At 31.5% G+C, this 15,243-nt stretch overlaps 2 protein-coding genes across 2 annotated transcripts; one reads left to right on the top strand and one right to left on the bottom strand.

Annotated features, from left to right (window-relative positions):
• Window positions 1-8,742: 8,742 nt before the first annotated feature.
• On the bottom strand, window positions 8,743-9,457 carry LOC149544649 (uncharacterized). Its single transcript, XM_089796423.1, has 2 exons — window positions 9,049-9,457; window positions 8,743-8,924 (listed from the first exon to the last, which is right to left on the bottom strand). The coding sequence occupies exons 1-2, from the start codon at window positions 9,368-9,370 to the stop codon at window positions 8,908-8,910; spliced, it is 339 nt and encodes a 112-aa protein (XP_089652549.1). The 5' UTR covers window positions 9,371-9,457; the 3' UTR covers window positions 8,743-8,907.
• Window positions 9,458-10,503: 1,046 nt separating this feature from the next.
• Window positions 10,504-11,361, top strand: LOC149544648 (uncharacterized). The gene is made up of 2 exons (XM_089796422.1): window positions 10,504-10,907; window positions 11,162-11,361. Exons 1-2 carry the CDS (start codon window positions 10,580-10,582, stop codon window positions 11,176-11,178), a joined length of 345 nt encoding a protein of 114 aa, XP_089652548.1. The 5' UTR covers window positions 10,504-10,579; the 3' UTR covers window positions 11,179-11,361.
• The last annotated feature ends 3,882 nt before the right edge of the window (window positions 11,362-15,243 follow it).

Genomic DNA, 15,243 nt, shown 5'->3' with positions numbered 1-15,243 from the left:
GAAGTGCCCACCGCATAGCTATAAACATTGCCAATAAATTATCAATGTATTCTATTGTTGCAGCATTTGGATTGAACCTCTTTTGTCATCGCAAATTATGAATTGTCTAGTCCAACTCCTCCCTTTCTACCTCCTATTCCAGTTCATGTTGATCACTGATATACCTAGGATAATTTATCTAGAGATCCACACAACATTCATCATGCTACGACTAATATCATATTGATCTTCTTCAACCCCAACCTACCCTGGGTGTAAGTTATAGGATTTGGTTTTTGTCCTGCTAGATGTTCCTGAATAGGAAGTCCCATGCTTGTCAACTTTCCCAACTACACTTGTTAATCTATAAAAAACCTTGCGCTTTGAGTACACATTCTTATTTTCACTGGCAACTTGGTTTTATAAAGCATGCATTTAATGCCAAAAGGAAATTAATTTTCTTATTTCACATGCTTTGGAAACAAGTTGTAGAACATTCACCAATGCATTAAATTTTTTTGCATTAAAAGCAAGCAAATTGCCTCATTAATTATGTACCCTTTCTATCTAAGGGAAAAATTGCCTTGTACATTATATATTTTTTCCATCAAATGGGAAAATATCACCTCATAATTTATATATTATTTCCATTCGAGAGGAAAAATAATTTCCTAAATTATGTATTCTACCAAAAAAATGAATTAATCGACCTGATTTTATGAAATTCTTCTACATTGGAAAAAAATAGCCAATAAAATTAAAGTTTTTGTACATTGAAAAAAAATTGCCAAGGGAAAAAAATGATGGATTCACCAACATTTTATAATTTTTTTGGGGAGGGGATTTCTTAAAGTTATCTCTAATACTTGCATGGATGTTTTATTGTTAATGTTTTATATTCTATAATTTTTTTACTATTAGGACAGTGGACTGCAAGTTTTATGTTGTTGATTATTTACTATAAAGACTAAGCTACTAAATAGTTAGATCTAAAGTAGTTGAAGTGATTAAAAGTTGAATTGGTACATCAAGACCTAAGGATAACTGAAATAAATCATAAGGAGGAATGTAAATTTCTGAATGCATATTCTCCATGTTAGATACCCTCCCTCCTTTGGTTGGATTGATCAAATTATTAATGAAGACCAAGTTGGTTTGTGGTGGGGTGTAGACAACATAAATCTTGAAAACATTAAGCCAAATGATCCCTTTGACAAGTTGTCTGATTTGGATGTTACCCCTTCTTCATAATATGACATTCAAGCTTTGAGGTAGCTTAAGAGATATTGATAACCAATTGGGATTAAACCCTATTAGGTTTTATTTGAAAAGGGTGTTGAAAAAAATTGATCAATTGTATATTGTCTTTGATGTTACAAAAAATGTCATATTTTTACTAGTCAATGTATGTCGAGCTCACTCAGGTGATGAAGATAGTTTCCTATGTCTGTCAAGCATTCCAGTGTTTGCCAAGTTTAGAAAACAATTTCTACCGAATTCACTTAGGCTCCAAAGAGAAGTTTACAGAAGTTGAGTATTAACTGAGCTCACTCAGTCAACAAGGAAATTTGGCATGAAACCAGTGTTAATGAAATTCACTTGGTTACCAAAATAAGTTTATGAAGATGCAGTGTTAACCGAGTTCACTTGATTGACACAGCAAAATCATTTATGAGTTAGTGTCTACCAAGTTAGGTTGGCTAACAAACCTGATTTTTTTATTTTAGCATATTGAGTCTTATGGATTTGTTTGTTAGTTTTAGCCAACTAAGGAGATGAATATTAATTATTCTAAGTTGTATTCAAGCCAACTTGGCAATGCATATTATATAAGGTCAAGTTGAGGATTGAATGAGTGTGGGAATGTGTGCAAGATAAGAAGATGCTTAGAGAAAGTGAATTGCAAGGATAAGCAGAATATTCTTGTTGGGCAACAAAGATTAATTTGATCAAGAAGGATAAAGTATTCAAGCTAGAATTGAGATCTAAAATAAAAAATATAGTTGCATCAACAATCATGTCATATCATTGTTACTCTATAACCATAGTAGCAGTGTATCAAATCTTTTAACAAAGTTAGCCTAATAGCTATTTGTAAATCCTCTAACAAGGTGACATTTCTATATTGAAGTGTCTAAAGACCTCTAACAAGACCACTCCTAACATAGTGATTAAATCCTCTAACAAGGTCACACCTAAGAATGTGTTTTGTAATCTTTAAAAATGTTGGCTTCTAACTAGGCTCACTTCAGAAGAGTGAAAAATAATAACTAGTTGCAATTGGTGATTTTTTCCAAATTGGGTTTCCATGTTAAATCTTGGTGTCACTTGTGTTCATGTTATTTCTTTTATGTGTATGCAACTAAGTTAATTAAAGTTAATCACACTTAACATCTTAATTTCTGTATATTCAATATTTGTCGAGTAATAGTCGTTATTACAGTGCTTGCCAAGTTACAACATATTGTTAGAGTTAACCAAGTGCCTATGTGTTAATTGAGTAACAAGAGTTTAAGTAAAGTTTATGTTTTATATTGACATTTAAGGGATCTAGGATTTTTTTTTGTGGTAACTAATTCACGCCTCCCTTCTCAGTTACTCCTCTTATATTTTCAACAAAGGGAAGGAAATTTTTGTATGTCTTGAGTAATGTTATTGATCACTGTGATTGTTTCTTCTACACAATAATTGAAATTTTGTATTTATTAAAAAGCTTTATATAATTGAAGTTTAAAAGCATGTTTCTTTTTCTTCTAGAATATTATTTTGTTAGAAAATTTTAATACTTCTAATTAATAGGCATATTTAAATAAAACAATATAATACCTCTATACAAGGATTTCATTATACATTAACCATCTAACAATAGATCTTAGTCAAAATTTGAATTACATGAACTACAAAGAAGTACAAAATGAGTTAACATGCTTAACATTGAGAAGTCATTGATGGCATACTAATATGTCTATTTTCTCATGTAAAGATTCGAATGGCTAAACCAAAGATGCTTATCACATCTCTTATCTTTGGTGTCTTAAATGAGACGAGTTTTGTGATTTAGACATTATAAATCTTAGCCTTTGGACCTATTATCCATCCCTCCAAAAAAAAACCTCCACTTTATTCAATCTTAAAAACTCTTTAATTTAAATCTTTTATAATAATTTTTTTCTTTTTAGACAGATACAACCTAATAATTTTAGACAAGAAGGTATTTAGACCTTTTATATTAAGTTTAACCTTTAAAATTGAATGTTAAATTAAATCAACTAAATCAATTGTGATTTAAAATAAATTAAATCAACTAAATGTTTATATTTGTTTAGTCAACCTGGAAATTAAATCAACTAAATCAATTGTGATTTAAAATAAATTAAATCAATTAAATGTTTATATTTGTTTAGTCAACCTGGAAAATTGTTTTTCTTTTGATTGTTATTTTATAATATAATCTGTACATATTGGGAGAAATATTTTATTAGTGTCTTTTACACTTGCTATTAAGAAGTTTATATGTAGAGCAGCTCTTTTACTGTTTTTAAAAATATATATGTTTGATAATAACTGTAAGTGTTCATTATTCTAATATTATATCATGATATTTTGATATTATATCATGTTCTTGCTGTTAGATTAATAATGTTGCTACCGTTATGTTACTGTAACTGCTGTTACACTTCAAATTTCTATAAAATTTCTATGATAAACCTTCTGTACTTTTTTCCTTTTGAAATAATCGAAGAAAATGTAATTGTATTTTTAATTCAATTAGCCAGGCTGCTCAATATGGTCTTGAAGACATTTCATACATATGAACAGAATCTTAGTGCATATAGCATAATCTTATCACGTTATGTGCAATCTAGCTGTAAAGGCCAAAGTAATCTGAAGCTTTTTTATTTATCAGTAATATAGAGGAGAAACAGTACAAACAGTAACATAGAGTAGAAATATTACACTAAGTAGTACCCATTAAGTAGCTATTAACAGAAGGTATATGATCAGCCTCAGAGTTGTCATTAGAGCTGAGCCGACACAGAACTTGAAATGCATAAAAGAATATAAGTGACACACTCAACACAAACTAGTGACACACTATAACTAAAAAACCAAATGTAAGTGACTTATTTTGGATGAGAAACAGTAATCAATCTGCTGTAGTGGTCCGTCAGCGGTCTTAAATTGGCTAAAATCCCTAAACATCATATTTTTACAATTAGGGACCCTATTTTATTTTATAGTGCATGGCCAGGGACAGTGTCTAACGTGAAGTTCCTTCCGAGATGTTGTAATGCGATTTAGGAGAGGAATAACTAGTGAGTACATCCATTATTCAAGAAAGCAAAAATGGAGATCCTTCCAATCACCAATGCAGATGATCATAATGACTTAAATTCATTTTATCCAAGCTAAATAAATCTATAAACCCAAAGGAATTCAAGGATGTTTATGCAGTAGTGAGATTTGGAAATACAGTTTATGGTGAAGACATTGACGAAGAACTAATAGTCATATGTCGCTCAAGTGCATAAAGTTCACTGGTAGATGCTCTCTGGGTGATGAAATTCTCTTATTGGATTTTACTTAGGGAGTCTAGATTAGTTGTAGCAATGCCAATTTTTTGTTTTTCATAGGCTTGGCTTAGTATCACTATTTTAATGATAAATATAAATCTCGTCAAGTATGTAATATTAAAAATCCAGCCAAGGTTATGTACATTTTGATACTTTACTTTGGACACCTTATACTTTACCTTTAACTAGCCATACTAATATACTTTATTAAGTCAGATGCTTCTTGTTATTTCATCGTGGATCATGGTTCCAGTAATTTTAGCTGGTAGCATTTTTTAAATTTTCATAAGGTATGGACTGATTTTTTCTTATAGAATGGAATAGTTTAATTTGAGGGTGTCGAAGAAACAATGTTTCATCTTCTAGAGATTAGTTTAATTAGGATTCCTTTTTCTAAGGTATATGTAGTTGTGAATGGTCTGATGGATTCAATTTATCTTTGGATTTGCTTCATGTAAAGGAGGTCAGTAGTTAAATCGCATTCATACTTTATTTTTGATAACTAAGATAGATTCCTTATATGTAGATCTTTGGCTTATAGAGTAATACAAATGAGGTAATTGTGTTAAATATAGTAGTTGTATAAAATAAGCATTATATCTAGTAAGATTTTTAAGGCAATAAGGTACGCTTTAGCAAAGAACTTTGTCAATTAGTTGGATCAGTATTTGCTAAATCTAGAATTTTATTTCCATTCAGTATTTTCAATTCATCACTCTGGAATTTAATAATTTTGGGATGTGAATTTAAAAGCTTTAAAAAGGAAAATATAGACACCTCACATTGACACTTTTTTTTATTTTCTTTCATATTGGAGCAATACATTTAAAACTTGCCCATGGAAATTGACCATCATCATATCGAACTTCATTTACCCTTGCAAAAAGGTGGACTTAATAGTTTAAACATCTTTTAGGAAATTATTAAATTAAATATGTTATTTCTAAATCAAGATCCTACGTGACACTGTTGAATTAAGACCACTAATAAGAAACTTATCATTCAAATTAGTAAGCAAACTCTTCTTTTTGTTGCCTATTTATCCTTTTAGTGGTTTCATTATAATCTAGTTAAAAATCCTTTTCTTTCTTTCTTTTTTCTTTTCTAATTTAGGAATCCTAGGATGTGGAGTTTGGTCGCGATGATGATGAATGCTTGATTGATAGTTTATTCCCTTTAACCTAGGGGATCTTTGTATTTAGGGTTTGGATGAATGGTTACTTGTGTTAGTTTCTTTACCCTTATTTTTTAGAAACATCAAACAGTGTCTTCAAATATTGTATGTTTGAGAGTCAAGTTCCCAAACATAATAATATCCCTAGATACAATTTCTACTTGGCTTCTTATTAATGAATTCACCTTATTTTATGTTATTACATATAGGGATATGATGGTCTATTAATTTGAGGTTTGTATGGTTCTATTTCAATTTAGGTACTCTGTACTTTATCCTTTTTTTTCTTTTGATCTTGGGTGATTCTCATGGAACATAACTTTAAATTGGACAGATTGGGTTATGTTTATTTTCCTTACGTTAGGTTATTCAAGATCTCTAAACAACCACTAAATAATATGGATATATTGTCAAGGACAATATTGTAATGGCTCCTATAGAGACATAGATGTCTTATAACACAATAATCCAGCTATGGTTTTCTGATGGTATTTAGGAGATGTTTCTCTTACATAGAAGGATTGCTTTATTGATCATTTCTTTGATTAGAAACTTTCCCCTTTTGCTAGCGTGTCATGGTACTAGAGGTTTTTAGAATACAACAAAATGGGAATGCTTCCTTGTCTAAGACAAATTTCTCTCCTCCGGGCCAAGTATCTAAATCCTTAATTCATAAGTAATGAGGCTTTGTCATGTATTTTTAGTTTTCTCTATTTTTTCTTACTCTAATCATTGTGTTTCTTATCTTTCTTTTAGAGTATAGTGTCTTCCTATATTGTACTAGAATAGGGATCAATGAGTCACAAATCTTGGCTGATGATGAATAACTATAAACACCTTTAGTAGTTTTAGTCCTTATCCATCTGCTCAAGCAACATTTCATATTATATAATCAAGCACTAGACAGTCTTTCAATAGGCCCAAGAATGGATACGATATTTAAGCTTCGTAGGCCTATTACACAAATCACTTTTAATGGGTCTATTACTGGAATAATGATCAAATATATGCTAATGTCCTCTCATTTTTTTGGTTATTAGAGCAATTTTTTAATCTTGGGGAAGGAATTCATTTTTAACATCGAGCAATACATAGCTCCTCAACTATTGCAACAATGTTTGTAGTGTTGGTGCATATTGTGGAGGCTAAAAAATACATAATAGAGCTTCTATGTAGAAGACTATTCAAGAGTTTCTATCTAGGATATCTAAATAAGATTTTTTTTAACACCAATGAAGAATGGATGATCCCCAAACCTTGTAACTACAATTTAAATTTGATTGGCAAGATTAATGTTCCCATGTTTCCTATTGTGTTCACTATGGATCAAAAGAGGTTTACAAAGTTGAAACCAATCATAAGGAGGAATGTAGATTTCTTGATGCATATTCTCCATGTTAGATACCATCCCTCATTTGGTTGGATTGATCAATTTATGAATGAAAACCAAGTTGGTTTGTGGGAGAATATGATAACATCAATCTCAAATACATGAAGCCAAACAATCCCTTTGATGAGTTATCTAATTTAGATATTACTCCTCCTCCATAATATAACATTCAATATTTTGGATAGCTTGGGAAGCATTGATGACCAATTGGGACTAATCCCTATTAGGTTTCATTTGAAAAGGGAAAGAATCTTTTGCATACCTTGAGTAATGTTATTGATCAATGTGATATTTTCTTCTACACAATAATTGAAGTTTTGTATTCTATTGCATGTTTCTTTTGCTTCTAGAATATTATTTTGTTAACAAATGTTAATACTTTTGATTGATGGGCATATTTAAATAAAATAATATTATACCTCTATACAATGATTTCATTATACATTAACTATCTAACAATAAATCTTAGTCAAAATTTGAATTATAGAAACTGCAAAGAAAGAAAAAATGAGTTAACATGCTTAAAAATTGAGGAGTCATTATTGGGATATTAATATGTCTATTTTCTCATGTAAAGATTGTAAGGGCTAAACCAAATATACTTAGCCCATATCTTATCTTTGGTGTCCTATTGAAATGGGTTTTGTAATTTAAACATTTTAATTATTGACCTTTGGACCTATTACCCATCAAAAAAAATCAACCCCCACTTTATTCAATTTTCAGAACTCTTCAATTACATTTTTTTAAATAAATTATTATTTTTAGAAAAATCCTACCTAATAACTCCCTATACTAATGTATAATAAAATAAGTATTACATAGATTAATACAATTGAAAGTATAGAAAAATTGTCTCGATGGTCCTTTCCAACTGAGCTGAAGACAAAGATCTTCATTGTGAAATATGAAGGTATTTAGATCTTTTATATTAAATTCAACCTTTAAAATTCTATATAATATTTTAAGATTAACAAATAAATTAAATCAACTAAATCAATTGTGTTTACATTAATTCAGTCAACCTAAATATCGAATGGCTTAAACATCACACATTAAGGCTTCATTCCTAGAGTAAAAGTGTTAAATAGTCAAAGTTTGACTTACTTTTCCAAGCTTAATTTCTTCCTTAGTGTGTGATGTTTAAGGCTGGCCCCTAAATATCACTCAAAGAAAGATTATTTGTCTTTTGATTATTATTTTATAATATAAACTATAGGTATTGGGAGAATATTATCTTTTACACTTGCTATTAAGAAGTTATATGTGGCTTTTAGTGTTTTTTAAAATATGTCTGATAGTAGTTGTAAGAGTTCATTATTCTAATATTATATCATGATATTTTGATATTATATCATGTTCTTACTGTTATATTAATAATGTTAACACTTTTATGTTAAACTATAACTATAGTTACTTTACACTTTAAATTTCTTAATCCAATAAAAAAAAATAATAAACCTTTTGTACTTTTTTTCTTTTGAAATAATTGAAGAAAATATAATTGTATTCTTACTTTAATTAGCTAGCCTGCTCAATATGGTCTTAAAGACATTTCATACATATTAATAGAATCTTAGTGCATATTGTATAATCTTATCAGTATATTATGTGCAATGTAGCTGTGAAGACCAAAGCAATCTGAAGCTTTTTTATTTATCAGTAATATAGAGGAGAAACATTACAGAGAGTAATATAGAGTAGAAACATTACACTAAGTAGCTATTAAGAAGGGGTCTATGATCATCCCTCTGTCTCCGTTTATTCTCTACAAAACAGCCATGTTATGTTCAAGGCAGAGTGTAGGCTGTTCAGGAAAACAAGAACGTTCTGTTATTATTCGAACATAATATGACTTGATTCTTAACAGGAAGTTTAGAATAGTCAAAGTTAACATGAATAAACAAGTCGACAATAAGAAACAGCATTACCTCCGCACTTGTAGCCAACAGGCCTGTTCTGAAAGTTGCAGCGCTTTGGGATGGTGATGGCTATTTCAGGTTTTATTCCGGCCTGCTGTGCAACTTTAGAGAGCATGACAGCACAGAGGCACTCCTTTTTGGTGCTGAGCTTCTTGATGGAATCACAGCATCCTTCTGAAACAGGGGCATTCTGGTCTTGTCCTGCCTGAGCACATGGCGCCATTCCTAAGGCTGCCTTCTCCACTGGAGTGTTTCCACACTCCCCATCTCCATACACAGCCACTATCAGTCCCACCAATATCATAAGAAAGAGAGACCTTGGAAGAGCCATTATGATGACACTGATTAAGCAACAATTCTCTGATGAAAACCAATTTAGACTTTAACTTGAAGCTTGCTAAATTGAAGCGAATGTTTTGGTGTTTCCATTCAAGTGCCGGTATTTATAGGCCAGGAAGTTGGAAAGTAGATTGAACAAGTAGGTGTGAAAAGGGTGGCGGTGGCAGTACAAGTAATGATGAAGGACCCATTTTAAAGGATGAATGGCTTTGCTGTAAATATATAATTTGAGGAGTCTGATCCATCATAGATACTTGGACACGTGCAAATAATCGTATCTTTCTCCTTCATCGAGACAAATCAATAAGAAAGCCACTATGATGCACGACTTGCCACAACCGCCTGCAGTCACTCCAAAATTTGGTTACATGATGACGCTAGATAATGAAATAACCTTGCCCACTCACCTACTAGGGCCCAAAAAAATACATGACACACTTAGAAAAATTGAGATCTATATAAGAACTTCGTCCCCTGCCCCCCCAAAAACAAGAAAAAATGAAAACAAAATAAACATGCAATAAATTAACCTACCGTTACATAACTGTTATCTAACCAGCTAGAAGGACCCCTTAACTAGAAATTGGAAGTAACTTTCCTTGTCACCTGCTTCATTTTTTGACCAACGGATAGGAAGAAAAAACCTGAAATCTCCATGTCGTCATCGTGATAGTTGCATGATCTCAAGAATTTATATATTTGCAGAGTTGTCATTATAGCGGAGCCCACACAGAACTTGAAATGCATAAAAGAATATAAGTGCCACACTCAACACAAACTAGTGACACACTAACTAAAAACCAAAATGTAAGTGACATGTTTTTGGATTAGAAACAGTAATCAATCTGCCACCCTGCAACTCAGCATTTGTCCCAGATTATTAACATTTATACAAGACCAATAAAGCAAGTAACACTTGTAACATCCACTATAATAAAACGACAATTTTAAATTACACCCTTTCACTATCCCTCCCATGCCCATCTTTCACTAAGTTGGGTGCTCAAAAAGCCTACAATTTTCGTGGCAACTAATCAAATCAAAGACTGCCCACTTTCTTGTCCACTATTTTCCCCCACTCTCACAAGAGTCCTATAAAACCCACACGAACATTCAAACCATCCCACACAAATTCAGACATTCAACACATCCAAGAGGAAAACACTAGAAAGGCGAATTAGATAAAGGAAGTATCAGTGCAATGGAGTCTGTGTTGAAATCCATGATTGTCATGGTATTTGCAGTAGGTGTAATGGCAAACATGGCAATGGGTGCAGGGGAGTGTGGGAACACTCCAGTGGAAGCTGCAGCAATGAAAATGGCACCCTGTGCGGAGGCAAGCCAAGATCCAGAGGCCTCTGTTTCTTCCAAATGTTGTGCTGCAGCTCGTGAAGTGGCAAGCAATCCATCATGTCTCTGTGCTCTCATCAAGCTCGGTGAATCTCAAAAGGCATTCAATCCAGAGGCCGCACTCACCATTCCAAAGCGCTGCAACTTTCAACTCAAACACTCTGGATACAAGTGTGGAAGTAAGAATATTGAAGTTTCATTCCTTTATTCACATATACATACATTTCTCATTATATCTATATCATAGTGTGATGGTTCTTATGGATATCATAGAAACAGAAAAAAATAAGAGTGCCGTTTTATTCCTTACCAGAAATATGTGCTTAGTTATCTTACATGCTCCTCTTCCCATCTCCATTATAAGCTTTTGTTCAATATAATTTGTACAAGTTTGCTTGAAAATGACTGAGTTTCTCTTCTTGGTGTTTTACAGGCTACACGCTGCCATAGAGAGTGGATGGAGTATTGGTGCTTTGTGGGATGGCTTCTACTCCTACTGCTGAAGAAGTTAGTTTTATCATATAGTATCTGTGTTTTAAGTTTATATATAAATAAAGAGCCCAACTTTTGGTTTGCTCGATTATCTATGTAAATATCACAAGCTTATATGAAACGTGTTTTCTTTCATCTGAATCGATCAGAATTAGTAGTCTTTCGCACCTGGCATTTCAGGAAAATACTTAAGTATTTTCTAATCATTTTTTTCTGAAATTAATTGTATTAATATTATTTCTTTCAATGGTGCCAGTAAAAATTTAAAAATAAGTATTACATCTAGATTATATACAAAATGACATGGAAGATATTTTGTTAAAAAAATTGTAAATTAATTAATTTAGTTATTTATTAAATTTATTTTATACTTAAAGTAAAAAGATTATATATTATTAATGAAAAATTATGTTTCATTATTCAAGTTATATTTTTAAAAAATTATAGTTAAAAAGTTTTGTGATGTATAAAATTAGTCATAAATGTATTTTATTGTAACTAATACAAATTTCAACATATTTTATTACAATATTCACTATTAAGAATAATTTTTAAAATTCTTTTAAAAGTGATGATATATTTATGTTTAAATTTTTTAATAGTTTATATAATATAATTAATATTTAAATTTTTATAATTTATGTTTTCAAAGTAGTTTAATTATAATTAGTACATTTTATAAATATTATTTCTAATATAAAATCATAAATTAAGAGAATTTAAATTTTTCATTAAGATAATCAAACAAAATATATATCATCAACTTCACACTAATTATGTGTTAAGCTCAAGTAGACTAGAACCCAAGACCTCCCCACATGATTAATGTTGTGTTGCAGGCTCTTGAGATCTAAAACTCATTTTGTGTATAAATGTTTCAGACATATTTTCTTATTCTAATAAGAATTTTGACTTTTGTGGACATTATGTATAATTTGAAAATCAAAATTCCTTTAGGTAGTAATAAAATTAATAATTGAAAATTATTCACTAAGATGCATTTGGTCCCATGCATATGGAATTAATTGAAAATTATAGATATATTGTCTCTTTAATTGATGTTTTTTCAAGATAAATTTGGTTATATTACGTGAGGAAAAATCTAAAGTTTTCACCATGCTTAAAATAAATAAATCCTTGGTTGAAAAGTGTAATTATAGTAGAATTAAGGTTTGAGATTTAACAATGAAAGGATATAATCTTCTAAATAATTTGATGGCTTCTAGAGCACCTAGCTCTTGCTAGCTAGAAATATAATTTCTATACTCCTCAACATAATGGACTCGTAAATGTATGAAGTAGAAAATTGTAGAAAGAGCAAAAAATATGTCAAGTGCTCCACATCTTGATGGATGCTTTTAGATAGAAGCTAAGAGTACTACTTGAGGTGTGTTGGTTAACAATTTGTCCCTCTTGCTAACTTGTCCTTACCTTGACTCTAGATGTCCAAAATGTGAGGAAACAAAAGGATGTTACCAACAAATGGGTCAGTGTATGTGTTATTCACTACCCTCTGAATTATAAGGTACAGCTCCCTTATATGAAATATATGCAAAGAATTGTGTTTTTAATAGATCATTGGGATATGGGGTATGCTCTTATTCTAAGAGTAGAAGAGGATAAACTAGGATGTTCATAACTAAAAAGAACCTACTCTCAGACAACTTATATCATCTAGTGGAATGGATATCATAAGCTACCTTAAAGTTCTTCTAACATCTAATCCTACTTCTAAATGCATATTAGTCCTACTGAAATGCAATCTAGAAATAGAGTAGAGATGCACATGAAAAACGAAATGGAATCCACCTTCACTATTAACTCTCCACTTAAATGGAATCTAGTAAGATATCACCAATCTCAAATACACCTGACCTACAATCCCATAGAAACTATCTAACATAATATGAAATGAACAAGAGAGGAAGCAAAATCATATATGGGAAAAATAAATGGAATCACTTTCACTGCAAACATCAAAATAAAATGGAATCCACCTGATTATCATAGGTTCACATACAATTGTCCTTCAACTCTTTATGCAGAACTAATCTAAGAATGGGCAACAAAACATGACTAGTAAATAGAAAGAAAATGGAATTATAGACTCATTCGCCATCAATTTTTCTGACCTCTTCATTTTTAAATGAAGTTACATTTATAGGCCCCCTCTTAGGGTTTTGGCCAGTTAAGGATTCATCAGTTACATTGATAGAGAATTTGAATTGCTCGGAAACTCAACAATCATTCAAAACTAATATGAATAAGACATGAAAAATATCTAATCTTTAACATTATCATACTCCCTTTGCGCCTTTGAGAACACCTAGTGACCTTTCATCTTCCTATGTTTCCATAAATCCTTTAAAAAAATATTTTTTTCTTCATGTTCTGTCATTTTGTGCCAAACCCATATATTTCATATTCCAATGATCATTACCATTTCAAATTATCGCCATCAATCTTCTCAATCTAATAATCATGATTAAATCATTTTAAATCTTTATTATCATCATTGTATTTCTTTTTGTGGCTCCACCAAGTACATGTGTTGAATAGTCACTTTCCTACATTGTCTAAACCTCATGCATCTTCCAAAAGTAGGAAAGTGAGGTCCATAAATCTTGTAAGATTTAATGGCTCATGGAAAATACTGCATTGCTTAGTTTGCAATGTGGGTCCACATTCCAACTGCATACCTTGTGTACTTCGTGGCAGACAAGCGGCATAACTTTATTGACCAAAGAATCTAACATGGGCCTTTTTGCTTCGTGGCACTTCATTGAATGTAATGGGCCCCTTGGGACATGTGTTGAAGTGTCACTTTCCCACATTGTTTATTTCTTGAGCACTTCCAAAATATGGGAAAGTGTTGTGCATTGATCTTTCAAGATCTGATGGCTAGGAACATGCACAATCTTATGTTAAAAAAGGGGGCCCAACTAACATGCAAGACTTTCACTTTTCAACTGACTAATCAAATGTATTATTTCACTCATTTGACTTGTCAATTTGGTGATGTGGATGATCAGATATGTTTGATCCATCAAATCAATTTTCACTCAGGTCTTCACCACCTTTGACCATGTTTCTTTGTCATTTCTACATTTATTTGATTCTCCTGCACGTGAATTCAACTAATCTTGTTTCCATGATGTTCATATGATCTTCATATCATCTTCTAGCCTCACCCTCGATGTTCTTTGTCATCTTTTTTTCTAATTATGAGTATGATCTCCTCCATTCAACCTAAATTATGTCTTCAATGAAACACTAGGTCATAGAGTTAAAGTTTTGTGAATATGACTATTTCTCTCTCTCATTTAGGATATGCAAAAACTTACCCTCCAAAATCCTAGATGCCTAGCTTGACTGAATCCATTACATTGTTCTTTAATTCCCACCTAGGCAGTTCAGAGGGAAAGATGAGAGAGGAAATCCTAATGGCAACCTAGACAAAACATAGATATGACATCTCATGTGACTCAACTTGAACTCTACAATATTGAAAAATATAGGGGACTAATATCATGGAAATAGCTAACTCTGACTATGGAACTAGGCATGTTAGTGCCTAGGGAGGAACCTAGCAATCTCTAGTTTTGAAATGAGCTCAACAAAAACACAGCAACAAGATTGTTGGAAATATTCAAGATTATGCTAGGCTACTGAGAGGGGAGGGGTAAATCAGTAACCTCTAAAACTTTTATCAATTTCAGATCTTAATTGCAATATTCCAATTACCATTTAATTCATCATATCTAATCTGATTGTATGCATGAGAAATTGAAAACATAAAACATTCATAACACTTGAACACAATGATTTGGAAACCCAGAAACCTTCCAAATAGAAAGTAAAACTAGGGTGGGGATGATACCCACAAACTTCAATACTATAGCATAAAGTTGGCTGGTTAAGCCTTACATTGATCACTTCTAATGATTTTCCCTATTAGGAGCAATTAGGACTACTAGGTCCACCTTGTTAGAGGTTTTATAAACACACAATGAAGTATGCACT

The sequence above is a fragment of the Cupressus sempervirens genome, chromosome 8, assembly GCF_028749045.1.
Source record: "Cupressus sempervirens isolate cs-2001-9-10 chromosome 8, ASM2874904v1, whole genome shotgun sequence".
In the NCBI taxonomy this organism is placed as follows: Eukaryota; Viridiplantae; Streptophyta; class Pinopsida; order Cupressales; family Cupressaceae; genus Cupressus; species Cupressus sempervirens.
This window is presented reverse-complemented; position numbering and strand designations above follow the sequence as displayed.

What these genes read in the sequence shown, in the direction of transcription:
- LOC149544649 (XM_089796423.1), bottom strand. Translation starts at nt 9,370, where the DNA reads ATGGCTCTTCCAAGGTCTCTCTTTCTTATGATATTGGTGGGACTGATA.
- LOC149544648 (XM_089796422.1), top strand. Translation starts at nt 10,580, where the DNA reads ATGGAGTCTGTGTTGAAATCCATGATTGTCATGGTATTTGCAGTAGGT.